A 26,966-nucleotide genomic window follows, 5' to 3' on the forward strand; every position below is an offset into this window, starting at 1 on the left:
ATTGAAGGGCAGCAGTGTTAAGATGCATCGCGGTTTAGTGTCTGAATTCCCCTGCATTGTATTTTTCATGGTGTTCCCGGGATAGCCAGAGATAGTTAAAGCAATCCCTTTCATTTCTGCCTCGTTCAATACCCTGCTGTGTGTGTTCTGTGTGATTCTCTGCTGTTAGTTCTGCTTCTGGCTTCTGATGGGACTCCTCAAGGCTGTAAGTGAAGCGGGGAAGCATATCACTGTTGCGACCGTGCATTGCCGCCAATGGGTGGGGCATTGTTCAAACCTGTGCAACGCTGATATACTTCCCCATCTCACTTGCTCACCGGCAGACTTGAAGAGTCTTTTTTACCACTGGAATAGTTAGTAAGCAAGAAACAGCGATAGAAAATTATACAGTTATACAATTATACAGGACACACAGAGGTAAGGAACGCAGGGATTGCCACACTATGTGTGTGTGTGTGTGTAATATATATATCTATACACACGCTTGAGGAGAGGCAGTAAAAGGCTGCGTCCTGTCAATGGCCCTGCAGTGGTTCAGGATGAAATGTGTCGCTGTCTGCTTTGTCTTGTGCTAGAGGCTTCCGAACGGCTCCATCGACGCCCATGACGAGGTGAGCCGGGTTCTGGAGTTACAGGAGCTGCTGGAGAAGAGCAACGCTGAGCTGGTGCAGAGCAAAGAGCGCGTGGCCGCTCTGACCGCCCGCGTGGCCGAGCTGGAGGCTGACCTCAACACTGCCCACAAAGACCTGCTGAAGAGCGAGGAGATGAGCAGCAAGTGCCAGCGGGACATCCGTGAGGTGAGGGTGCAGATTCTGAGACCTAGCCTCACTTCTTCTGTGGTTTGAAAGCTTGGAGGGACGGGTGCTTGTGGATTTGTTTTGCTTTACTGTGTGCCTGTGTCCTAGGCTCTGGCTCAGAAGGAAGACATGGAGGAGAGGATTACAACGCTAGAGAAACGCTACCTGGCTGCGCAGAGAGAAACCACTTCAATACATGACCTCAATGACAAGCTGGAGAACGAGCTGGTCAACAAGGAGTCTCTCTACAGACAGGTGAGCAGGGCTGGGAGTGAGACTCCTGCTGTAGAGCAGTTTCACCCATTCTGGGTTTTACTACGAGCTGGATCAGCAACAGTGTAACAAGCTCAGTGATTAAACTCATAGTAAAAGCAGAAAAATAGATCAAACGTGTGTGTGTGTGTGTGTGTGTGTGTGTGTGTGTGTGTGGTCGTGTGTGTGTGTGTGTGTGTGTGTGTGTGTGTGTGTGTGTGTGTGTGCGCTGCTTGTCTCTGCATTCCCACTCTCCTGCCCATGCTGTGCTCTGTGTGTGTGTGTGTGTGCGCTGCTTGTCTCTGCACTCCCACTCTCCTGCCCATGCTGTGCTCTGTGTGTGTGTGTGTGTGAGCGGTTCTTGTCTCTGCACTCCCACTCTCCTGCCCATGCTGTGCTCTGTGTGTGTGTGTGAGCGGTGCTTGTCTCTGCACTCCCACTCTCCTGCCCATGCTGTGCTCTGCGTGTGTGTGTGTGAGCGGTTCTTGTCTCTGCACTCCCACTCTCCTGCCCATGCTGTGCTCTGTGTGTGTGGGTGTGAGCGGTTCTTGTCTCTGCACTCCCACTCTCCTGCCCATGCTGTGCTCTGTGTGTGTGTGTGTGAGTGGTTCTTGTCTCTGCACTCCCACTCTCCTGCCCATGCTGTGCTCTGTGTGTGTGGGTGTGAGTGGTTCTTGTCTCTGCACTCCCACTCTCCTGCCCATGCTGTGCTCTGCGTGTGTGTGTGTGTGTGTGAGCGCTGCTTGTCTCTGCACTCCCACTCTCCTGCCCATGCTGTGCTCTGCATGTGTGTGTGAGCGGTGCTTGTCTCTGCACTCCCACTCTCCTGCCCATGCTGTGCTCTGCGTGTGTGGGTGTGAGCGGTGCTTGTCTCTGCACTCCCACTCTCCTGCCCATGCTGTGCTCTGCGTGTGTCTCTCAGAGCGAGGAGAAGGCCAGGCACATCCAGGAGCTGCTGGAGCTGGCAGAGCAGAAGCTGCAGCAGACGATACGCAAGGCCGAGACCCTGCCGGAGGTGGAGGCGGAGCTAGCACAGAGAGGGGCCGCCCTGACCAAGGCAAGTACAGGGCAGGGCAGGCAAGCAGAGCGCTGGCCCTTGCAGGGATGGGCTTTACTTTACTTGGGTAAAAGTGTCAGCTAAATGACTAATTAAAAAATAGATTTAATAATAATGCAAGAAAGGCCTAACGGATTTATTTTTCAAAATTAATTGAATTACACACACACACACACACATCACACACACACACACACACACACACACACACACACACATATATATATATATATAATATATATATATATATAGCTCACACCACAGGAAAGACCTCGATCCAACGCATTGCAGGCGCAGTGATTCTGAATGAAATGTTTGGGCTGTAGAGGTGTTTGCTGTTTGAAGCCCCAGCGCTTTTCAGAGAAGCGTTTCACCCTCTGTTCACAAAGTCCTCGTGCTCTGCACAGAGGAAGAAAGAAATCGCCGCACACCAACGTTCAGGGATCCTGTCTCTAGCTTTCTTTTCATGCAGTTTTAGAAGTCTTACAAAACCGTGGTGGAGAATTTGAAATTAATGAGCACAGCTTCCGTGACTGGAGGCTTTAGCTGCCGACAAAATCCATGCAGAGACAGTCAGCAGCTTTCTCTCTCTCTCTCTTTCAAAGACTTGGCAGAACCAATCTGTCTCCTTGAAAAAGACCCATATACAGTGTAGATTAGTCAGGCGCTGCTCTGGTCTCTGACAGCCCTGACTGTGAATTGTGGCACAATTGATAGTTACGCGTGTTCTCTACCTTTTCTTAGATTAAGAAGGATGGATTTACGCGTTCTCTCTTGATTTTTTTGTGACGTCCCAAGTGTGGTATTTTGAACACAGGGAGTGTTGCAGGGAGACAGGTTAAAGCACACACCTGGGTGTACCTGCTGCACTTGGGGACAGTGGAAGAAGAGCTATCCTGAGGACGCAGGGCTGCTCGAAATGTTGGACATGCACATTTTCGAAAGTAGGTTTGAGTGCTGAAAGAGCAGGGGCCACGCGGGCGCAGGTACTGCAGTTTCTATAGAAGCCCCCTCTAAGCGGGCACCTGTTCTTTTCTTCTCGTCACCAGGCTGAGGAGAGGCATGGCAGTATTGAGGAGCGCTCCCGGCAGCTGGAGGCTCAGCTTGAAGAGAAGAACCAGGAGCTGGGCCGGGTAAGCTATCATTTCCTCCACTGCCACCACACTACAAGCTCGCTTCCTGTGCAGCACTTATTAGGGTCCTTCCTGAGCATACTCACTCTCCAGTCTAGGACTAGTGTACAGGGGGGTCATATTCACTGCTACGCAGGAAGTGAATGTATGATGTCAATAGATACTGAGGCGCTGTTTGTGATGAATAGTGCCATCTAGTGGCTGCTCTGGAAAACAGCACCCAGTGAGCACAGGACACACTGTAGCAGGTTTCTATTAAAATGAATTTAAAACTGAAATTAAAACTGATGTTAGAACTTGTTTTATACCATGTGTAAAAGGAAATCAGATTAAAAAAAAAAAAAAACTGTGTGCAGACATTCAGCCCCCAGAGAGTGCAAAACCCTTGACTTTGCTTCGTGTAGTTTAACGCTGCCCTGTTGCAGGCGAGGCAGAGGGAGAAGATGAACGAAGAACACAACAAGCGACTCTCGGACACCGTCGACCGGCTCCTCACAGAGTCCAACGAGAGGCTGCAGCTGCACCTGAAGGAGCGCATGACGGCTCTGGAGGACAAGGTGAGTATCTGGAGGCACTGCAGTGCAATCGTCACAGCGTTGTCTTCAATCTGAACCCTGCAACGTCCCGCGCGTTTCTGAAATGAGAACAGCTGCTTTATTAATGCAGCTAGATTCCACTACCATTGACAGCACCAAGCTGGCAAGGTAATCTGGTTAAGCCCCAAGGCGCTGTGCTAACGTGTGCTGATGGCTTTGGTAGGTTTGTACTGTACAGGGGTGTCTAATTAACTGTTCAGCCTTGTAAACTGGCTTGTGATCATTGAATAGACTGTGCCTGCTACACAGCTATTCTGACATGCCTTTATAAGACTTATTTATAAATATATCATGTGTTTTCTTTTTACAGAACACATTGATTCAAGATCTGGAAAACACACAGAAGCAATTGGAAGACTCTTACCATAGCAAGGTATAGTATTTACAGCTGGTTATAACTTTGGTTATAGGGAATGACAGCCAAGGCTATATCTTAGGAGCCACTCGTCCGATTCAGCTCCGTACGGGTATAGGAAAGCAGGACTGCCTCCAGTGATTGTAACCTACAGCACAGGAAGTGATCAAACAGGGACCCGAAATGATTAAGGCTTCAGTTTACCAGTCTGCTCCCATTCAAATCTAAAGTGCAGTTTTTGTTTTTGTTCAACTTTGTTACCAGGAAAGGTTGGCAGCTGAAATTGAAAAACTGCGTGTGGAAATGGAGCAGCTGAAGAGACGAAGCGGTGTCTTCGGGGACACTGTGCACCCACGGTAAACGCAGAGTTTTATTTGATTGTTTTTTCTTACTGTAGAATCGTTGAATCCTTTTTAAGAGTTTTATTTCCAGACCCATGGCCTGGAATCTCAGTTTTCCTTCAATAGGTTTTGGTCTGTGCTGTTCGGAAGCCTTCATTTCTGTCCGGTGTGTCTCTCTCTCTCTCTGTCTTCCTGTCGGCAGCTCTCTCGCCGGCAGCGCCACGGATCTCCGCTTCTCTCTGAGCTCGGCAGGGGACACGCAGGTTGACCACTTCGGCACCCCGGCAGTGATCCGGCGGGCGCAGAAAGGACGTCTGGCAGCTCTGCGGGACGAACCCACCAAGGTGCAGCTACTTGCCCCGGTCATAAGAGAGGCACTCCAGGGGCCCCAAACCACGCAATGCTGGGCGTCCTTTGTTTTCGTATTTGTATTAATAACGACCTCTCATGTAAACAGAGTCGTATCAAGCAGTGTCAGGGTTCAGCGTTTCCAATTTAACACAGCAGGCATTTCTGTCAGCAATCTCTTTAGAAACTGTCAAACATCATGTCACATGACTCCAGCCTTGAATTAATGAATCGAAACCAGAACCTAACAACCCAGCTCTGTATCTCGGATCACTTTAGCGGGTTCCGCGGGGTGCCTGTGAATTCCGAGATTTCCTAGGAATTCCGTTCTGTGTAGATTTGGCTGCCTCTAGTCATAACCCTTCATGCAGCTTGTTGGCCATACACTGGATCTGCACTGTAGCCAGTGAAATACATCTATAACCCTTACAGGTTACCTGATGTGCTATGTAAGTATAAAGAACGTTTCCAGCTTGCTTGCTTACATTTACACAGAGAGAAGTGCTTCATTGAATAGGATCAGGCTGTTAGCATGCTTCCCTCTCAGTCTCAGAATCAGGCTTCTGTCCTGTGTGTTTCTAGATGCATGCACATGCTGCTGCACTGTGGCTGTGCAATACCAAGAGCCCCAGTGTCTGTGTTATCTTCTCTTCACCTCTAACCAATGTCTTGTGCTTCCATTGATTTCTGCTTCTATAAATGGACATCCGCAACATGTGAGTTCTTTACAAATCTGATTTCCTTTCTAGTTTCTATTTTACTTTCCAGTATAGCATGCATCTCTGCAGGGGAGGCTAGACCTGTAACCCGGGCTTGATGAGTAATTACATTAGTAGTAGTTTTTATTATTGATAGTAAATATCCATTTACTGTAATAAGAGGGCTTGGGTAGCTCTTTGAGCTAAAAAAGTGTGTTAAAGGCTTTCGTTGTGTTTAGTGATTTACCAGTTCAAATGATGAATACATCTGTGTGTACATTTACAACCACCCCCCATGCATCAAATACAAATACAAATGCGTTGTCTCTCTTGTCCTTGTATATTATTTATTCTTGCCTTTCATTAGCTGTAGTGCATAGGAACTCCTTCAGTAATATTGAATGAACTCTTCTGAGGAACGGTCGCCCCTCAGTATTGCAATTTAATAAACCACTGGCAGTTCCCAGCGGGTGTATAGCTGGCAGGGAACAGCGACTCTTAATCAAACTCCAGCTTTGCCTTGATAATGCAGTGATGTGTCCTCTGAGAGCTGAATTGAATAGTAGCGCCTTGAGAAACAACGCCAGCAAAGTTCCAGACGAGAGGAGGCGGCTCAGCCCATCTCAGCTTGCTACACAGCTGACTGACAGTGTCACTTCAGCTCTGAAAGGATTCCAGTGACTCAGGAGCTCCAGAGACATGACTTTTAGAAACGCTGTTCTTTAGCAGAGGCAGGTGTGAAAGCTTCTGCTCGTTTGATTGCATCAGATCCTGCCGATCATGGATCAGGAATGGGACCGCGCCCAGCCTCTCAGTGTCCTGGCCAGCGTGACCCAGCCCATCGAGAGTGACCCCGAGCTATCGGACATCGACGACGATGACCGCGAGACCATCTTCAGCTCGGTGGACATGCTCTCACCCAGCGGTCACTCCGACGCCCAGACCCTGGCTCTGATGCTGCAAGAGCAGCTGGACGCCATCAACGAGGAGATCAGGTGGGCAGCAAACTCGGGGAAACAACAAATCCATGAGGTTCTTGCTGTGTTTGTGATCTCTGGTCTCGCTGTGTTTGTGATCTCTGAGGTTCTTGCTGTGTTTGTGATCTCTGAGTTCTCGCTGTGTTTGTGATCTCTGAGGTTCTTGCTGTGTTTGTGATCTCTGAGGTTCTCGCTGTGTTTGTGATCTCTGAGGTTCTCGCTGTGTTTGTGATCTCTGAGGTTCTCGCTTGTTTGTGATCTGAGGTTCTCGCTGTGTTTGTGATCTCTGATTCTCTGAGGTTCTCGCTGTGCTTGTGATCTCTGTTCTCGCTGTGCTTGTGATCTCTGAGGTTCTCGCTGTGTTTGTGATCTCTGATGTTCTGCTGTGCTTGTGATCTCTGAGGTTCTCGCTGTGTTTGTGATCTCTGATGTTCTCGCTGTGTTTGTGATCTCTGATGTTCTCGCTGTGTTTGTGATCTCTGATGTTCTCGCTGTGTTTGTGATCTCTGAGGTTCTCGCTGTGTTTGTGATCTCTGAGGTTCTCGCTGTGTTTGTGATCTCTGAGGTTCTCGCTGTGTTTGTGATCTCTGAGGTTCTCGCTGTGTTTGTGATCTCTGCTCGCTGTGTTTGTGATCTCTGATGTTCTCGCTGTGTCTGTGATCTCTGATGTTCTCGCTGTGTTTGTGATCTCTGAGGTTCTCGCTGTGTTTGTGATCTCTGAGGTTCTCGCTGTGTTTGTGATCTCTGTGTTTGTTCTCGCTGTGTTTGTGATCTCTGAGGTTCTCGCTGTGTTTGTGATCTCTGCTCGCTGTGTTTGTGATCTCTGAGGTTCTCGCTGTGTTTGTGATCTCTGGTCTCGCTGTGTTTGTGATCTCTGAGGTTCTCGCTGTGTTTGTGATCTCTGTTCTCGCTGTGTTTGTGATCTCTGAGGTTCTCGCTGTGTTTGTGATCTCTGAGGTTCTCGCTGTGTTTGTGATCTCTGAGGTTCTCGCTGTGTTTGTGATCTCTGAGGTTCTCGCTGTGTTTGTGATCTCTGAGGTTCTCGCTGTGTTTGTGATCTCTGATGTTCTCGCTGTGTTTGTGATCTCTGATCTCTGAGCTGTTCTCGCTGCTGTTTGTGATCTCTGAGGTTCTCGCTGTGTTTGTGATCTCTGTTCTTGCTGTGTTTGTGATCTCTGGGGTTCTCGCTGTGTTTGTGATCTCTGAGGTTCTCGCTGTGTTTGTGATCTCTGAGGTTCTTGCTGTGTTTGTGATCTCTGAGGCTCTCACTGTGTTTTTGTTTGTTAGGATGATCCAGGAGGAGAAGGAGTCGGCAGAGCTGCGTGCCGAGGAGATTGAGAATCGGGTGACAAGTGGCAGTATGGAGGGGCTCAACATGCCCCCCCTGCGGCCCCGCTCCTCCATCCCCACCTCGCTCACCGCCCTGTCGCTCGCCAGCTCCTCCCCCCCCGTCAGCGGCCGCTCCACGCCCAAGCTGTCGTCTCGCTCAGCTGCTCACGAGCTGGGCATCATGACTCTGGTGAGTTCACAGCACTGTCGCATTTCTACCGCAGCCAACACTGAACACTGGCTCCCATTTTTAGTGAAAGAAAAATAAAGCATGCCCCTGCTAGCTGGGAATCGGAACAGGTTGGGAGTATTTTTAACTGAATTTAACAGGAAAGCAGACTTTTCAAATGCAGTACTGACAAGTTCAGAAACCAGTACCAGCTACCAGCTCTGTCCAGGGCACACCATTGCTAGGATTCCCAACAGGGTTTAATGTTTATCATCTACATGTGTTTTTTTTATTTTTTTATATCCTGTTATGTCCTTTATTAATCTCTACTGTTTCCACTTAGACCGTATACCAGGCTTACTATTAAGAAGAAGAAAAAAAAAAAAAGGTTTTCACAAATGTCTTTTCCAGTATTTTGTCAGGACTAACTCGGCTTCCAGCTCTTAGGAATCCCTTCAGTGTTGGATGAGTCCCTATCTGTGACTTTCCCTGTAGGGTTTCACCTCGAATGAGGGGGGCAGACCCGCTGTATTGTACACACGCTCTAGTTCAGGATACTCTGCTTAACAATGGCTCTGTTTGCATGTGTCTGCTTTTCTCTTGCTGCCGATCAGCCCAGCGATTTAAGGAAACATCGTCGGAAAGTACATGTAAGTGCAGCTCTTACTTTTTGTTTTTTTCTGTTTGTCATACACCAGTCATGAACTCTCTCTCCCTGTCCCCCCTGTCTGGTGTTTGTAACCCATTGCTTGTGAGATCTTTCCACTGACTCCACTCTGATTTGATCAAGGTGAATCCCACAGGGATGACCCATGCTGCAGCTGGATTTTACAACACTGAAGGATCCATCGGAATCGCAGCATGACCACGGATAGGTGGGGGATGCAATGCAGTGGGATTCACCGGTGCTGTAAAATGCTCGAGTTTAGGCTTGATCAAATCAAGCCCTGAGTCGTGGAGTCTGGATCTCAATACTTCTGCATTAAAAGCTGTGCACCAGCTTTGCAGCAGAGCAGCTCGAACTCAGCTGAGACAGGGCTCTGGTCCTCCAGAATCCTGTTTTAAAATTGTTACATCGGACATTGATTGACTCTGAGGCCCTCGCAGTGGATGCTGCTGTATCCTGTCGCACACACACGCACACACACAAAGCACACATACAGTATTGCACATGGTAAGTTCTTTCCTGCATACCCCATTTATGTTGTGTGTGTGTGTGTGTGTGTGTGTCTGTGCAATTGTCCTTGCAAGCCTCAGCATTGCTCCCGTTCGTCAATGTTTCTGCACTACAGGTTGAAAGTGACTTCACCTTATAATGCTGACCTGGGTTTGAGCTGGAGAATTCGATCAGTATTGAACCCGAGTCAGTATTGAAGGGAATTCTAAAGGTGCAGTCACTCCCCTCCCCCCCGGTTGTTCAGAGGAGCAGGGCTGGGTTCGAGTGTAACCGGGGACCCTGTGCTCCAGTCTCCAGTGTCCTGGGATGAGAGTCGGGAGGACAAGCCCACCATCAAGTGTGAGATGTCGCCCCCGCCCTCCCCGCGCAGCCTGCGTCTGGAGCAGATGTCCCAGTCCCTGCTCTCCACCAGCCAGGAAGACGGCAAAGGGTAAGCCAGCCGCATTCCTTCCAGCTCCTTCCACTCCAGTGCAGCCTCAGCAGGCTGCTTCCAAACACTGATTCCTACTGCTCTGGACCTGCATAGCACTCGGCTTCTTGGCCTGCAGACGCGGTCCCCAAGCAGCACAGCCTGGTGGAAGAGCATCCGCATGGTGCTTGGAGTCAAACACCGCAGGTTTGCATCCTGGCTGTGGGACGTACAGGGGTTAGTAAGACTAATCCGCAGGGACTGTTTCTCCTCGTCACGCTACAGCGCACCCTACTGGCCAGGTGGCCAGTGAGCTCAAAGGTGGACATCTACAGGGCTGGCCTTTGTCCTCCAGAGGTCGGTAGCTCGCTGGCTTGGTCGTAGGATCGGAGAACGGGATGAGGGGAAAAGCGATTGGCTGTTCCGAATTGGGAGAAAATCAGGGTGTGGGGGGGAATAATAATTGGACACACAGAACAATAAAAGAGAAATGTGTTGCAGGCCAGCCGACCAGAACAGCAGTCGTAACAGCAGCCAAGACTCCCTCCACAGGGGGGGCAAGAAGAAGGGCATCAAGGTCTCAATCGTACGGCTGTTTGGCAAGAAGGAGAAGGCCAGGCTCCTGCAGATGGGCAGGGGGCAGGGAGCTGGGATTACAGGTAGAGTATAGCACAGGAGAACAGCGATAGACATAGCAAACCAGAGACGAGCTGATCAGACCTTTCATTGCAGGGCTTTGCAAGGGGTCTTAGGGTGTTTCTTATTAGGGTTAAGATGTTGCAGGAAATGCTGATAACGATTCGGAGTACCAATGTTGGCCTGGTGCATTGGGTTTGGTCACTGTATTGGATTGAGGAGTGCAGATTCTTGTGTGTGTGACACTGGGACTCGGGTACAAGAGTGCTGAGGAGAGCAGATTCTTGTGTGTGTGACACTGGGACTCGGGTACAAGAGTGCTGAGGAGTGCAGATTCTTGTGTGTGTGACACTGGGACTCGTTTCAGATTTTGAGATCGGGTTCCAGGATTTCCTGGGACTCGGGTACAAGAGTGCTGAGGAGTGCAGATTCTTGTGTGTGTGACACTGGGACTCGGGTACAAGAGTGCTGAGGAGTGCAGATTCTTGTGTGTGTGACACTGGGACTCGTTTCAGATTTTGAGATCGGGTTCCAGGATTTCCTGGGACTGGGGAAGCTGGGAACGCAGTTTTTTTTTTAAATTCCAGTTTTTTTTTTTTTTTTTTAATTCATTCATTATTAAAAGCTATTAAATGGCATTTCCATCTAGCTCCGCGCACTGCACTGCACTGTTATGCTTGTGTTTAATCCACTGATTCTGAGCTTTCTTTTTCATGTCAAACTTGCTATTTATTTCGCGAGGCTCCCCGTGTGTCTTGCCGTACGTGTGAGACGCTGGTTGAAAACTGCCTTCTTTCTGTTGTGTGTCTCCGCCTAACGTTTGCAGTGCTTGCTAATGTGTGCAAGGATCTCACAGCGGGAGTTTTCAACCAGTGCATTAAAAACAATGCCTGCTTTTCTTTTTGCATTCGCCCTCCCATTCCCCGACACCCAGACAGAGGTAAGTGCAGCTCCCTTGGTATCGTCTGGTTGCGTTTTTCATTTCACTTCATAGCTGTTTTCTTTTTTTGAGTTTGTTCTTCGTTTTGACTGCCTTTGTTACAGTGTGAAAATGAAGAGTAATCAGAATGAAGTGTCAGTGAATTGCCTTTGTTGCAGAACCCAGAACCGCTCGGAACGATTGCATAGCCCACAGTGTAGTAACAGGACAGAAAAAGCAAATGCAGTTCTGTCTGAAGCTACTTACTGTCTAAGATGCCGTGATCTCAAACCTCAGGGTCCGGCGGTCGTTTCCAGGAAACAGTTTGGATCTATGCTGCTGTCACAGATCACAGTGTGTGTTGTGTGTTCGTACCCTTGTGTCACTATTGGAATGTCAAGGATGGCAATGGTACCAGTAGGGTAGCATCCTACCAGTGGCACTCCTCCAGTGTAGCTGCCCATGTGCTGCCATTGCTCCTTGATCCCCAGTATAAAGCAGGGGTGCAGAGTGTAAGTGCCACTGGGACGCTTCGCTACAGTACCACAAGCTCAATGCCTTCCTCCTCCTCCTAGGCATGAGCTTCTGGAAGACGCTCGGAGGAAGGGCTTGCCTTTCGCCCAGTGGGACGGGCCGACAGTAGTGTCCTGGCTCGAGGTAAGGTGCTGCAGAGCCGTTAGGCTGTTTATAAATGTGTGTCTTCATCACTTAAGGAAGCAATACAAACAAAGCCTGCTCGGTCTCCTCGGGGAGCCTGCTCGGTCTCCTCGGGGAATAGATATGATCCCTCCAGACAGCATGGGGGTACCCCTATAGTCCTTGATTCGCATTGATGATCCCTCCAGACAGCATGGGGGTACCCCTATAGTCCCTCCAGACAGCATGATTCGATTCATTGATGATCCCTCCAGACAGCATGGGGGTACCCCTATAGTCCTGATTCGCATGATTCACATTGATGATCCCTCCAGACAGCATGGGGGTACCCCTATAGTCTGTGATTCACATTGATGATCCCTCCAGACAGCACCAGGTACCCCTATAGTCTGTGATTCACATTGATGATCCCTCCAGACAGCATAGTTAACTTTTCTCTCACCCAGCTGTCCTCCTTGCAGTCTCTGACTGCCCTCTCCGTGTTTCTCTAGCTGTGGGTGGGGATGCCAGCCTGGTACGTGGCTGCCTGCCGTGCCAATGTGAAAAGTGGCGCCATCATGTCAGCCCTGTCCGACACAGAGATCCAGAGAGAGATTGGCATCAGCAACCCGCTCCACCGGCTCAAACTGCGCTTGGCCATCCAGGAGATGGTCTCCTTGACCAGCCCGTCCGCCCCCCTCACTTCCAGAACTGTGAGTGCTGCACAGCAGCCAGGAGCTCCTCCTGGGACTGGAGCTGAGCTTCACCAATCCTGCCTGCTTGTGCATCTCCATTCACCGTCTGTTTTATTTTAAAACATGAGATCTGCTGCACCCTCGCTTCGAAAAATCTCTGCTTGCAAGCCCTGCTTTCAGCTTGCGCTGCACTTCCCTTGGTCACCTGCAGGGTGTTCAAAGGCTTCCATACTGCTGTTAACCAACCAGCTGTCTCTCCTCTCCTCACCCTCCTGCCCTCTCACTCAGTCTCCTCTCCTCACCCTCCTGCCCTCTCACTCAGTCTCCTCTCTCTCTCCTCTCCTCATCCTCCTGCCCTCTCACACAGTCTCCTGTCTCTCCTCATCCTCCTGCCCTCTCACTCAGTCTCCTGTCTCTCTCCTCACCCTCCTGCCCTCTCACTCAGTCTCCTGTCTCTCTCTCTCCTCATCCTCCTGCCCTCTCACTCACTCTCCTGTCTCTCTCCTCTCCTCACCCTCCTGCCCTCTCACTCAGTCTCCTGTCTCTCTCCTCTCCTCACCCTCCTGCCCTCTCACTCAGTCTCCTGTCTCTCTCCTCTCCTCATCCTCCTGCCCTCTCACTCAGTCTCCTGTCTCTCCTCATCCTCCTGCCCTCTCACACAGTCTCCTGTCTCTCCCTCATCCTCCTGCCCTCTCACACAGTCTCCTGTCTCTCCTCATCCTCCTGCCCTCTCACTCAGTCTCCTGTCTCTCTCCTCTCCTCATCCTCCTGCCCTCTCACTCAGTCTCCTGTCTCTCTCCTCTCCTCATCCTCCTGCCCTCTCACACAGTCTCCTGTCTCTCCTCATCCTCCTGCCCTCTCACACAGTCTCCTGTCTCTCTCTTCACCCTCCTGCCCTCTCACTCAGTCTCCTGTCTCTCTCCTCTCCTCACCCTCCTGCCCTCTCACTCCTGTCTCCTGGCATCCTCCTGCCCTCTCAGCCTCTCACTCAGTCTCCACGGCTCCTCTGGTGTGACACGACGAGGAGTAGGACCCATCTCCTCCTGCCCTCGCACGCAGGCTCCCTGATGTCAGAGTACAGTGATGGAAGTACTCCTCAGTAAGTCAGTCGAGTAGGACGGCCGGAGTTGTGAAGTCACAGTAGGACCTCTCCTCATGTCTCTCACACCTCTATGAGGACGGGAGTAGTGCGCAGTATTCTCACTCTCTCTCCTCTCTCTCTCCTCTCCTCACCCTCCTGCCCTCTCACTCAGTGTCCTGGTTCTCTCCTCTCCTCACCCTCCTGCCCTCTCACTCAGTCTCCTGTCTCTCTCTTCTTTCTTCCTTAGTCTTCTGGGAATGTTTGGGTGACTCATGAGGAGATGGAAACCATGACAACGCCTACCAAAGCGGTTAGTAAAATCTCATTGACGGCCATTTTGTTAGTATTCACACAGAAGATGTAATGAGTTTGTCAAAGATTTTTCTTACTAACTTACTGATTTATTTAAAAACATAATCCAATAATAATGAAAAATGTATGCAAAACAAGCATAGATAAACAAGGCTTTTGAAGCAATGTAAAGAAATGGGTTTTGAGAGCCTGGCTAATCCCGAACATTTAAATCTCTATAGACAATGACCTGGCTGTGGCGATGCTGTCATTTTAATGAAATCCCTGATTAGACTCCTGGTTAATACACTGACATTTAGTCTGATTGTCTTTCTGTACTGACATGCCTTCACCACACAAGAAGGAGAAAGAAGGAGGCAGTTGGGCTCAGGTGAGTCTGGAGGTTCTCTATGTGTTTTTGGGAAGGACATGAAATTAAGCGTCTTGTGTATTCACTGCTATGGAAATTTATCAGGTAAATGTTTTCTTTCTGAAAAAAAAACTAATGATGTAATAAAAAGATTGAGAGTCCAGTCCAGATATTTGATCCAGAACCCTCCACACTGCTGAATTTAGAAACCCTACAAGATGAAAGCGTCTGCTAAGTGACTCTGTGAATAAGAATTGTGCTGGCGTTTCCCTGAACCTGGTGTCTGGTTGCAGACGCTGGCGTACGGAGACATGAATCACGAGTGGATTGGGAATGAGTGGCTGCCCAGTCTGGGCCTGCCTCAGTACCGCAGCTACTTCATGGAGTGCCTGGTGGACGCCCGCATGCTCGACCACCTGACCAAGAAAGACCTGCGCACACACCTCAAGATGGTCGACAGCTTTCACCGGTGAGCACCGCCTTTCAGATCCTGTTGTAGGGATCCACAAAAGGCTAAACAGACCACACTGGAGCCCAGCTGCAGTTCTCCTGCTTGACCAGACAGGATTGACAAACTGGGGTACATTGTGACCTTGCGTCCTGTTCCGTATCCAGACATCAGAACTCGTGCCAAGAAACATGTTTGTTTCCATCTAGTGGAAGCAGGGTTCACAAAGTTGAGCCAAGCTCCCTGAATCCTCTCCTGACAGACCAGCTCCCTACCCGAGCTGTCTCCTAGAGAATTACCGATCGTTACCTTTTGTTTAAAACTAGCTGCCACATGTGTCATGTCCAACGATCAATATTTACGCTACAGATGGGTAGCTTTTCAATATTGGAATTAATAAATGGAAACTGACCAACACGGCCATTGGTATTGTGTGCACTCATTTGCAGGCAAGAAATGAGTTTGTTTCCTTTCACTGTGTAACAAGGGCTCCTGTGTGGCTGCAGGCTCAGTAACCAGGGAGTTTCTCGCACCCAGGGCCAGTCTGCAGTACAGCATCGTGTGCCTGAAGAGGCTGAACTATGACAGGAAGGAGCTGGAGAGGAGGAGGCAGGAATGCCAGCTCCAAATCAAAGGTTTGCCCATCCGCTTCCTCATCCTCACATGAAGCACAAGATGAGTTTTACAATGTGCTGGCGTCTCTCGAGGCTTCTAAATGGTGCTGCCTCCAGTGCGGGGCAGGTTGAGCTGTGGAGACTCGCCCTGATCGTGCACTGAGTGACGGTCTGTGTAAATGGTGCTGGCTCCAGTGCAGGGCAGGTTGAGCTGTGGAGACTCGCCCTGATCGTGCACTGAGTGACGGTCTGTGTAAATGGTGCTGCCTCCAGTGCAGGGCAGGTTGAGCTGTGGAGACTCGCCCTGATCGTGCACTGAGTGACGGTCTGTGTAAATGGTGCTGGCTCCAGTGCAGGGCAGGTTGAGCTGTGGAGACTCGCCCTGATCGTGCACTGAGTGACGGTCTGTGTAAATGGTGCTGCCTCCAGTGCAGGGCAGGTTGAGGTGTGGAGACTCACCCTGATCGTGCACTGAGTGACGGTCTGTGTGGCTTTGCTGGTTTGTGTGCAGATACTATGGTGTGGACGAACGACCAGGTGATACACTGGGTGCAGTCCATCGGGCTCCGTGAGTACGGGACCAATCTCCTGGAGAGCGGGGTCCATGGGGCCCTCATTGCTCTGGATGAGAACTTTGATTACAGCAGCCTGGCACTCATCCTGCAGATCCCCATGCAGAACACACAGGTGAGGAAGCTCCTTTTAGGAATCTATTCACACTGTTCCAGATTACATTGCTAAGCAGATACAGAATTTAGCCCTAACCTTAGCTACAACCCAACACTAACCCTAACCCTAACCCTAACCTTAGCTACAACCCAACAACCCTAACCCTAACCCTAACCCTAACCCTAACCCTAACCCTAACCCTAACCCTACACCCCAACACTAACCCTAAAAAAAAAAAAAAAAAAAATAACCCTAAAAAAAAAAAAAAAAAAAAAAAAAAAAAAAACCCTAACCCTAACCCTAACCCTAACTCTAACCCAACCCTAACCTAACCCTAACCCTAACCCTAACCCTAACCCTAACCTTAGCTACAACCCAACACTAACCCTAACCCTAACCCTAACCTTAGCTACAACCCAACACAACCCTAACCCTAACCCTAACCCTAACCCCAACCCTAACCCTAACCCTAACCCTAACCCTAACCCTAACCCTAACCCTAACCCTAACCCTAACCCTAAACCCCTAACCCTAACCCTAACCCTAAAAAAAAAACCCTAACCCTAACCCTAACCCCAACACTAACCCTAACCCTAACCCCAACCCTTAAAAACTAACCCTAACCCTAACTATTAACCCAAAAAAAACCCTAACCCTAACCCTAACCCTAAAAAAAAAAAAACCCAACACTAACCCTAACCCTAACCCTAACACCCTAACCCTAACCCTAACCCAAACCCTAACCCTAACCCTAACCCTAACCCTAACCCTAAACCCAACACCAACCCTAACCCTAACCCTAACCTTAGCCCAACACAACCCTAACCCTAACCCTAACCCTAACCCTAGCAGCAAGAACATCCACATTGAAAGTTACTGAGGGGGAGACTGTAGAAGCGTGATCTGTGTTTCTTTGTTTTTGTGGTGAAGGCAAGGCAAGTTTTGGAACGTGAATTCAACAATCTCCTGGCCCTGGGAACGGACAGGCGACTGGACGAGGTGAGTACGAGAATGAAAAACTTCCCACTGAGATTGACCTGGCTTTGTTACTAGAAGCTAGTCTGTATCCCACTTCGAGCTGGGTTTCTCCCTTGTGGAATACAGGAGTCGAAACGTGTGCTCTGATTGGCTGAAAGATCCCGTGCTGACTCTAGTAACATGGGCAGTGTGGTAAACGTGATTCCCTGCTTTGTCTCTTGAACTGAGCATTCTGTCTGCACGTGCAGGGCGATGACAAGTCCTTCCGGAGAACACCGTCATGGCGGAAGCGCTTTCGCCCACGCGACAGTCAAGGCCTGAGCATGATGCCCGGGTCCACCGAGACTCTGCCAGCGGGGTTCAGAGTCACTGCCGTGCCCATGCCCTCCTCTGTCTCCACAATGCCCAAGAAAATGCCCCCCGAAGGTGAGTGAGAGCCCCACGCCCTGCCACACTTACCCCAGTGGAGCTGCCTTGTGAATGCTTACTGTTTTATAATTTTATTTTGTGTCTGTGTGCTTGTATCCATTTTTTTTTTGTTTTGTTGCAGTTACCAGTTTGAATGACCCCCTTTCTGATCATTTCAAAGCTGCCTGTGGTTGTACAGTAACGCCATGTCAGGGTGTGCAGACAATTCAGATGTTAATTTCCCTTTAAGATCAGTGCATAAACTCCCTTTTTAGAGGAAAACTCATTTACAGCATTTGACCACCAGATGGCACTCCGTGCTATACAAAAAACCTCATCAGAAATGCAAGCCGTAATGTGAGTTTGATTTCTTTCTGTGCCTCCGTATTAACTCTTTTATACCATATCCCTGCTGTTGAAAACACTCTTTTAATGAATGTATTCAACAGCCGTAGGGCGTTTCAGGCTTGCATATTAATTCTGAATCAGCTGACAAACCCGTATAATTAGTGCAGTCACAGCACTGCATAGCAGCATGCATGACTGAGCTGCCTGGGCTTTCGCTCCTTTATGTAAGGTGCAAATCTCTTACACTGCTATACAAAAAACACAAGAGTGTGGCATACAGTATGCTATGTGGAGTGGACACGCTGTGCACAGTCACCCTGTATAACGTTTGCAGAAGGGTGCGCTTCTATCTGAAAATGACGTAGTGTATCAGAGTAAAGAAATCTCTCGGTGTAAGGTGTGTCCGATCCCAGTCCTGGAGGGACAATCCACTCCAGGTTTAACAGCTACAATGAGATGAACTGCTTCAGGATCTGGATGCAGGTTCAGTTATACAGTTCAGAACAGGGTTGGAACAAAGACCAGGAGTGGAAAAACCTGCTGTGGCGGCTTCTGATCTGTGCAGTAATTGAGTGGTTCCCCATCCACCCCACTGTCTGTAGATCATTTAAAAGAATGTGTTTTTTTTTTTTTTTTTTCAAAAGGACGTGGTGTTTGCGTTGGTTTCCTTTGCATGCAATCTTTTTGTCATTTATAAACTCTGTTGCAGGACTGAACGTGGTTTTATGTGTGTGTCTCTGGAAGCAGCGCAAGCAGCGTATATTTTATATGTTCAATTATTTGCCCCAGCCTTAGAAGCTGGAAAATGCATCGCTTTCCTCACATGAGCTGCAAATGAGTTTTCATGCTTTTTCAGCCTGGAAGAGAAAAACAGCAGAACTTTAAAGGGAAATCTGCTTAACAGAGTCGAGCGCAGATTGTAATCAAAGGGACACTCCCTTGAATTTAATGAATCAGCTGCTCTGTAGGGCCCAATGCAAAGGGCTCCAGCAGGATCACAGTAAGAAGTCTTCACTGCATGTCTACCATGGCTCTGGAATATCGCATACACTTTTACACAAGTCTAGTACAATTCTCTATTGCTTTTTCTGCTCGGATCACTGCTGTATTTACCAGGCTTGTGTGTCCTCTTGAAACCTCTGAACAGAAGCAGAAAAGCTGAGCGCTTTTAAAATTGACCACTAGGGGGCGAGCGACTGTTCTTTTCTAGCCCCTCTGCAACTGGGGCAACTTAGATTTTAGTGAATGAAACCCCTCTATAAGAACTCAATGATGCATATGGGGTAGACACTGCCGCTGTACACCCTTGCAGGATAGTAAGTAACGATCTAAGAATAAAGCACAGAGGAGGAGGGAGCATGCGAGTAACAGGATATTAAACAGGTCCGAGATTCGATGTTAGGAATAGCGTAAAGAGATTATTTAAAGTAATGAACACCTAAGGATCCCAGCACAACTGAATGTTATTATGAGCCAGTAGCTAGCGAGCTAGCTGGAGATGCAAAAAATCACCGTTCCAGGTTTTAGCAGGGAAAGCGCTGCCGGTTCTTAAAGGGTTAACTCTGCTTGAAGAAGCTCTTTGACTGTGCTGCAGTGTGTCTGGACCTGGCTTGCTTCACTCACTGCATGTTGTTTGTGTTTTTTTTTTTTTTGCTTTGTTTGTTGTGACTGACTCTGAGCAGGATCGGCAGGGCCACAGAGATTAGACAGCTCGACAGTTCGGACTTACTCTTGTTAACTGTCCCGAACTAGCAGGAGCACACGGGCGATCAAGGTAAGCGCATTGGTGTTGCTGTGAAGATTATTTATTGTACTGATTTTAAATTGGTTGCTAATAAGAATTTCATAGATCTTCTTCTCTATTGTGCGTTTCCATTCGCTGCGTACGGGAGGTCTTGGATGTGCAGCAGTTTCATTTTAAGCATGACTGCACTGGCTAATAAAGTTCAGGTGACCAAAACACCTTGTTGTTTTAAGATGGTGAAGGTAACAATAATTAAAAAAATGAATTCTCTCCCATTGTGTTTGATTTTAAGTTAAGCACAGCGCTCTGTTCAGAGGTGTATATTTATCATCTCATCCTCCTCCTCCCTGGCCTCTAATTCCTATTCGGAGAGCGTGTGCTGCTGTCTCACACTCTCTGGATATCTAGCACTGGCATCGATGCATGAAACAGCTTGTTCCCTCACATCATCATCTTAGAAACGTTGGCAAGCCGAGAGGAGAGAAAACTGCCTGCCTGCATTAGACCATGTCAGAAAATGTGAAAAACAGCCAACAGCACAAAAACAATAACTAAATGACAAGCTTGCTCTGCCTCCGGGCCGCTCCGGAGTAGAGGAGCAGTAAAAGTAAGCCGTGCGTGGCAGTAACGGGTCGGAACCAGGAATATTAGCAGACTGTAGCCTGGATTCGATCACAGCAATGTCGTGCAGCTGTCGGACTCCCACAGGCCCTGTTTAACAAGACGCTCGATAGAAGTTGTCTGCGTCTTTTTTAATGTGAAAGCAGACTGATTCGTCTCCGTCTGCAGCTGATCCAGATCTAACTGATTGCAGGCTGGCAGAGCTCTGTCTCTCCCACTCCCACAGATGGTAGAAATGACCCAGCGAGCGTCCAGTGGGAAGAGGCAGAAAAAAAATGAAAATAAAAAACACGTGCAGTATTCAGCGAACACTGAGTCTGTGTAATCGCTGACACTGTGTTATATAGAAGCTGCATCTCCCTGTTGCGAGGCTGATTCAGTCAGGGATGCAGGCACAGCAGGTCTCTGTTTTAAGAGGTCAGTCTGCTCTGAAACCCACCTGACCACACGTGGGTGAACAAGTAAAAGTAATTCTTTAAACCGCCAGTAGATGGCACTGCCGCACATGGCTGGACCTCCACGAAAACCCCACCTCCAATATTGTGTTGAAAGCGTTGGTCTGATGTTGATGCTACTCCACCAGCCTGTGAATGAATGTAACACATCTCCTCCAATTCTTCTCCTCCCAGTGCAATCCCACTACTTGTATGGACACATGCTTGCAGCCTTCCGGGAGTGAGCTGCCTGTGGCTGGGGAGGATGCTCGCTGGGCAGGCAGCAGTATGATTCCCTTTGCTGCTTGCACAGCAGGACGTGACTGCGGGGCTGAGGGGCGCCAAGCAGGAGTCGTCCGCTTCTCCAGTAGTGTTCCAGTGATGTCGATGTGGTGTTGTTCTGATATCTTGTTATAAACTGCTCCGTCTCTCCTGGTACTGTGCTGGTTGTAGTGTTGTGGTGTTGGTCCTGGGTGTGAGAGATCTGCAGTGTGTATAAAAGGGACCCCCCCCCCCCCTGTTCAGCAAGGTAATTCCTTTTGTTGTATTTTTTTTCCTGTATATAAATCAAATGACTGAAAGATTTTATAGATATATCGATATGGAATTTAAATTGTGTGTGTATGTGAGTTAAATTATATATATATACAATTGTATAAAACTGCATTTTGTCTTGGTGTGTTTGTTTGTTTGTTTGTTCTAACCCCCCTCCCCTCCCCTCCTCTCTTTTGTTGGGTGTTTTCAATAAATGTGTGTTTTTCTTTTGTCGGATGTGTAGAGACATTCACTGTCACTGTTTTGTTTTTACAAGGAGTAGATGCTCAGCTCACACGCCAGTGCTCTCCTCCCGTGTCTGGATGGGTTTGATGAATTGGGTTCTGTGTAGTCCTGGATATTTTCATGGTAAAAACGTGATTTGGTATGAAAGTGACCAGGATTTTCATACAAAATTAACTGACAATAAAACAACTAACTTCTAATACAACAGCTAACTTCTGTGTGTGTAAAAGTGTTCGTGCTCAGATTAGTTTAGATCACACTGTATTAACAAGGTCCTTTTAAAACACAGGAAAGGAGATTTGTGGTCTTTCAGTTCTTTCAGCACTGGGCTCGCGCCGCTGTCGGCGATGGGTCCGTGTACAGAAGCAGCTCCCTGGCAGCGCTGTTCTGCTGCACACATGCTCAGATGTAGGATGTTGTGAATTGAACCCATTTGTCACATTGTATTTCAGCCAGTGTTGCAGGGGGACTGCTTTAATGGTTACACTCTGGTGTCGCAGCTGCACTTGGAGAGAAGGAAGACTTGTTTTGAGGTTTCAACTTGTAAACATTTGAGAAATGAAATGCGTGCGGCAGGTATACAAATACACAACCATCTTTATTATAAAAATGAAAATAAGTTAGCCAAAATAAAAAATAGCAAATCCACTCTGTTAAAAAAAAAAAAAAAAAAAAAGTCATTATTTACAGCATTAGCGTCGCTCAGAATAAGCTTTGATTGGTCAAACCCCTGTATAAAATATTGGCCCCACAAATCAAAACACAGTTTAAAGCAGAACACACACTCACACACACGCAAAAAAAAACCCAATGCAAAATCAAGAATGAAAAGGAATACATCGAATCAACAGTTTAACTTAAGGGGGGGGGGGGGGGGGGGAGCGGGGGGGGGGGGGGGGGGGGGGGGGGGGATCATCTGAAACTTTTGAAGTCTGTCTGTCTGAAATGTATAAGAAATGCATTCATTTAATTCTAATACAAAACCCTTGTTTTTTTCCTATTTAAAGGGCAACATTAATTTGCATTGAAAGCTATGGGTTTTAAATTAAGGGCTTACAGAATTTAAAAATTCTTTTTTTTTTTTTTAAAACAGCACAGCGTCCTTAATTTAACAGGGAAGTAACTGGGATAGTGCAGGACAGGGTTTCAATGAAGTAGAGAAATGTTTCAACAATCTGCTTTGCCGGCATTGGCCTGACATGTTTTTTGACTCTCATCATGTATGATCGCGTGTTTTAAATGACATATCCGTGTCCTTGTTCTGTGCATTCTTCGTAGTGGCCACACTCCTACGATAAACAAACCCTGAATGGTTTGCTTTGAGATGTGCCAGTGGTCTCGGTTCCGTGTCCCTCAATCCGTTTTCTTCATTCTAGGTGGGAACGCCCCCCGAATATGAAACGGGGGTGTCTTCGGTGGCGATGCTGTCCACTATTGAAGACAGGGAGCGGAGGTTCGGCTCTGCCGACGAGTCTTCGGTCAAAAGATCTGGAAAATAGAAAGGGCTCACTCAGTCGCAGAAGTGAAGCATTGATTGTCCGAGCTTGCACAATGGAGTGTGTAGGCGTGCATGGCTTTATCAATGGACAGCCTGCAGGGTCTATAGTCACCGTTGGATTTGGAGAGTATTTTACAGTCGCCTGCCAGGTTTGATTGCTGTAATGAGAAAGGATTGCAGTGTAGCCTGTCTCCTCTCTGTACCCCATGATCATTCATTTTAACAGTGCAATCTTTAACTTAAAGAGCCCACCCACACGTGGCAACCACACCTGTCTCTAATTACTGCATGCCCAACAGATGCCATCTGTTACCCCGGCACAAATCATTACAGTATGTAGCGTTTGTTTCCACACTATACACTGTGCAGCTATCGAAGGTGAACCTCACATTGAGGGCTTTTTAAACACCAAACAACTGAAACTATGGGACTGGCGGGCAAGGCACTCTGCTTGCACATGGGAAATACCATTCCAAGCGGGAAATAACTTTCCAGGCATTGCTGTGTGAAACGTCTAACAAATCACACAGATAACAAAACTAGGACTGGCTCATTATGAGACATGTTGCACCCAGACAACCGTTTATCACAGGCTCCTTATTTGAAATGAGATTGCTCGAGCTGTGCTGATAGGGTGAGTTGGAATGGATGCAGTGTGCTGATAGGGTGAGTTGGAATGGATGCAGTGATAGGGTGAGTGGAATGGATGCAGTGTGCTGATAGGGTGAGTTGGAATGGATGCAGTATGCTGATAGGGTGAGTTGGAATGGATGCAGTGTGCTGATAGGGTGAGGGTGAGTGGAATGGATGCAGTGTGCTGATAGGGTGAGTTGGAATGGATGCAGTGTGCTGATAGGGTGAGTTGGAATGGATGCAGTGTGCTGATAGGGTGAGTTGGAATGGATGCAGTGTGCTGATAGGGTGAGTTGGAATGGATGCAGTGTGCTGATAGGGTGAGTGGAATGGATGCATGCAGTATTGCTGATAGGGTGAGTTGGAATGGATGCAGTGTGCTGATAGGGTGAGTTGGAATGGATGCAGTGTGCTGATAGGGTGAGTTGGAATGGATGCAGTGTGCTGATAGGGTGAGTTGGAATGGATGCATGCAGTGTGCTGATAGGGTGAGTTGGAATGGATGCAGTGTGCTGATAGGGTGAGTTGGAATGGATGCATGCAGCGTGCTGATAGGGTGAGTTGGAATGGATGCAGTGTGCTGATAGGGTGAGTTGGAATGGATGCATGCAGTGTGCTGATAGGGTGAGTGGAATGGAAAGGGCCCTGTTAATTAGTACCTGCTCCCGCAGCGCAACAGAGAGACTCTGCCAACCCAAACTAATGAAAACAGCTGCCACTATCAGCAAAGCGTCAAGAAATCTAGCAAGCCCGAGGGACTGCTGGCTAACCGTGTCAGAGCCATTAGTGTGCTAGCGAAGTACTGCGTGCTGCACTAGAGACGACGATAATATTTATTTTGATTTGTTTTTTGGCAAGGGTTCTTCTTGAACCACTGTGAATATGGTACCTCTGCTCTGGTGCCCAAAAATATGTGTGCACATTTAGAGCTACAGTAAGGACAACAACAAGCACGACTCACTTAGTAGAAGACCCACACATGAAGTGACTTACCACGACAGTGCTAAATAAAATCCTTCTTTTTTTTTTAGTTTAGTTTCTCGGTTTGTGGCAGTGAAGAACATGTTTCAGTTCTCACGTTCCTGATCGCACGCACGGGTTGCTGTTGCACCAGTCTTACCTTCATGGTTGTTGGTAATGTTGCTGAAGGTGTTGCTGCACTGTTCTGAGCTGCTGGTCCATTCCGGGCTGCTGCAGCACGTACTGCTGGACCCGCGTTCACTAGAGGAGGACATCTGGAAAAAAAGAAACCGAAAAAGGTAAACCCCTGAGTGTGTGTGTGTGTTTAACATCTTTTACTTTTTAATAAACCCATACAACTTTAAAGTAAGCATCTTGAAAACGATGAATGTCCAAAATCATGTTTCTCAAAGCATTCGTTTTTATTTTGCCCTTTTTAAAAGAAATCTCGCTGGCCCAGTTTATTATTATTATTTTAAAAAACACGTCTTCACCCGAGTCTCATCTTCAGCAACACCATTTGCTTCATGCACATGTCAGGTTTTATCCTAAATATATCCTTTGTTTACTGATGTCCTAAGCAGTGCGCAAAAATACTGTTCAATACGTGAGACCCCTTTAAATAATAATATAGTCCACACAGTCGGCGCACTCTAACAGTGGAAAGTAATCACAGTCCAATCAGTTAACCGCACTGGTGTGCAGGACTGGGACTGGCAATAACCTCCACTCTGATAATTCCATGCTGTTACATTTCAGGTATGATGAGCCCATAGACACAGGACCTAGCTGTCTACTGTAAAGTGGCCAATACAACGGCAACAGTTTTTTTTTTTTTTTTTTTTAAATGAATGTGGCAGGTTTTCAGTGACCCTGATTTAGCACTGCTCTTGGTTTACCTAACATTAGCAAGATCAGGGCTGATCAGATACTAGGAAAGCAAAGCGACCCTCGTCTTCTGCCCTTGCAGTTTGGATCATGCGGCATTGCCAGCCCTGATAACCTCCAGCTTCTCTGTACAGCTAGGGCCAGGAGTTTTGGATCACATAGAATTTTAGGACAGCATATTAAAAAAAAAAAACTCTATGAACATAATTTAGATCTTGTAATCAAAGAAACTACAAAACTACAAAATGTAGTACCTATTTCATGTAATTAGATTCACATTTCATTCGACTAAAGTCTACCAGAAGCCATTCGAATAGAAGTACAATTATTTCATTTGTACCCTGTGATTTCCATGATGTAGATGTGCTGTACCCTGCTCTGTGCACTCTCCCTCTGAGAGCTGTGCTGTACCCTGCGCTGTGCACTCTCCCTCTGAGAACTGTGCTGTACCCTGCGCTGTGCACTCTCCCTCTGAGAGCTGTGCTGTACCCTGCGCTGTGCACTCTCCCTCTGAGAACTGTGCTGTACCCTGCGCTGTGCACTCTCCCTCTGAGAACTGTGCTGTACCCTGCCCTGTGCACTCTCCCTCTGAGAGCTGTGCTGTACCCTGCACTGTGCACTCTCTCTCTGAGAACTGTGCTGTACCCTGCACTGTGCACTCTCCCTCTGAGAACTGTGCTGTACCCTGCACTGTGCACTCTCCCTCTGAGAGCTGTGCTGTACCCTGCCCTGTGCACTCTCCCTCTGATAACTGTGCTGTACCCTGCCCTGTGCACTCTCCCTCTGAGAGCTGTGCTGTACCCTGCCGTGTGCACTCACCCTCTGAGAACTGGCATTCCTATAATGCAGGTTCCTCTGCTCATGCTCCTGCTGGTTCAGGGAGCCGAGGAGAGTCTGCAGCCTCTCGATGTACTGGATGGCGCTGCGCAGGATCTCCACCTTGGGCAGCCTCTGATTGGGGTTCATCAGGGTGCTTCTCTTAAGAGCTTCGAAAGCCTCATTGACTTTCTTCAGCCTCCTTTTCTCCCTCATGGTGGCGGCTTTCCTCCTGTCTACCGTGACGGTCTTGCGTTTGCAGATCCTGCACGCCCAGGGCAGGCACTGGCCGGGGCAGTGCTCCTGTGGGGAGAGACCGGACGCTGGCGAGACCTTCTCTTCCAAGCCGGGTCCAGGCAGCAGCCTGTTGTCAGGGCACAGCCCCACAAGCGGTCGCTCCTGGTAACCCGACTGATCGTAACTGTTCTGCAGCCGGGATGGGAAAAAGTTCTCGCCGGCCTCGTAAAACCTCTGGTCGGGAAAGAAGTAGGGGTTGGTCTCGAATAGCTCCATGGCTGCAGCTTCTCTGCTTCTCCACTCCTGTGCTTCAGCTCTAAAGCCACTGCTCGCTCGCTCTGTGCACAACAACTGCTCACACCAACTGGCTGGTGGCATTTAAACCCTCTGCCTGGCATTGGATCACTGGGTTATATATAGAAATGTCCAAGGAAACCTGATCCCTCTTCTAGCTGTTGCCGCACATCTAGACTTCACATCTCCTTTCATTCCTGGTCTCTCAGGGATTTTCAGCACCGCTCGGTTCAGGGAATAACTGTGCTCTGTTTCAGAAGATGAGACTACTGCATGGGTTGCTTGTGGCATTCAAACCTAGGGGGTGTAAACATATTGAGGTTTTTTTAG

General features: G+C 48.3%; 2 protein-coding genes across 2 annotated transcripts in view; one reads left to right on the forward strand and one right to left on the reverse strand.

The window, feature by feature from the left end:
- The window catches only part of LOC121300193 (liprin-alpha-4-like), a 43,518-nt gene extending 22,312 nt beyond the window's left edge, over positions 1 to 21,206 (forward strand). Inside the window, exons 6-30 of the mRNA XM_041228689.1 lie at positions 576 to 797; positions 906 to 1,052; positions 1,972 to 2,106; positions 3,156 to 3,239; positions 3,665 to 3,796; positions 4,146 to 4,208; positions 4,455 to 4,546; positions 4,734 to 4,875; positions 6,346 to 6,572; positions 7,842 to 8,073; positions 8,667 to 8,702; positions 9,520 to 9,659; positions 10,140 to 10,297; positions 10,790 to 10,841; positions 11,373 to 11,413; positions 11,735 to 11,850; positions 12,342 to 12,542; positions 13,853 to 13,915; positions 14,261 to 14,287; positions 14,560 to 14,735; positions 15,252 to 15,349; positions 15,840 to 16,015; positions 16,928 to 16,996; positions 17,224 to 17,401; positions 20,726 to 21,206. Coding sequence (XP_041084623.1) covers positions 576 to 797; positions 906 to 1,052; positions 1,972 to 2,106; positions 3,156 to 3,239; positions 3,665 to 3,796; positions 4,146 to 4,208; positions 4,455 to 4,546; positions 4,734 to 4,875; positions 6,346 to 6,572; positions 7,842 to 8,073; positions 8,667 to 8,702; positions 9,520 to 9,659; positions 10,140 to 10,297; positions 10,790 to 10,841; positions 11,373 to 11,413; positions 11,735 to 11,850; positions 12,342 to 12,542; positions 13,853 to 13,915; positions 14,261 to 14,287; positions 14,560 to 14,735; positions 15,252 to 15,349; positions 15,840 to 16,015; positions 16,928 to 16,996; positions 17,224 to 17,401; positions 20,726 to 20,775 — 3,057 coding nt within the window. The 3' untranslated portion in view covers positions 20,776 to 21,206. The remainder of the gene's footprint in view (positions 1 to 575; positions 798 to 905; positions 1,053 to 1,971; positions 2,107 to 3,155; positions 3,240 to 3,664; positions 3,797 to 4,145; positions 4,209 to 4,454; positions 4,547 to 4,733; positions 4,876 to 6,345; positions 6,573 to 7,841; positions 8,074 to 8,666; positions 8,703 to 9,519; positions 9,660 to 10,139; positions 10,298 to 10,789; positions 10,842 to 11,372; positions 11,414 to 11,734; positions 11,851 to 12,341; positions 12,543 to 13,852; positions 13,916 to 14,260; positions 14,288 to 14,559; positions 14,736 to 15,251; positions 15,350 to 15,839; positions 16,016 to 16,927; positions 16,997 to 17,223; positions 17,402 to 20,725) is intronic.
- Positions 21,207 to 22,213: 1,007 nt separating this feature from the next.
- LOC121299576 (myogenin-like) lies at positions 22,214 to 26,711 on the reverse strand. The gene is made up of 3 exons (XM_041227367.1): positions 26,109 to 26,711; positions 24,562 to 24,676; positions 22,214 to 22,798 (listed from the first exon to the last, which is right to left on the reverse strand). Exons 1-3 carry the CDS (start codon positions 26,616 to 26,618, stop codon positions 22,683 to 22,685), a joined length of 741 nt encoding a protein of 246 aa, XP_041083301.1. The 5' UTR covers positions 26,619 to 26,711; the 3' UTR covers positions 22,214 to 22,682.
- Between the last annotated feature and the right edge of the window lie 255 nt (positions 26,712 to 26,966).

The sequence above is a fragment of the Polyodon spathula genome, chromosome 25, assembly GCF_017654505.1.
Source record: "Polyodon spathula isolate WHYD16114869_AA chromosome 25, ASM1765450v1, whole genome shotgun sequence".
Lineage (NCBI taxonomy): Eukaryota > Metazoa > Chordata > Actinopteri > Acipenseriformes > Polyodontidae > Polyodon > Polyodon spathula.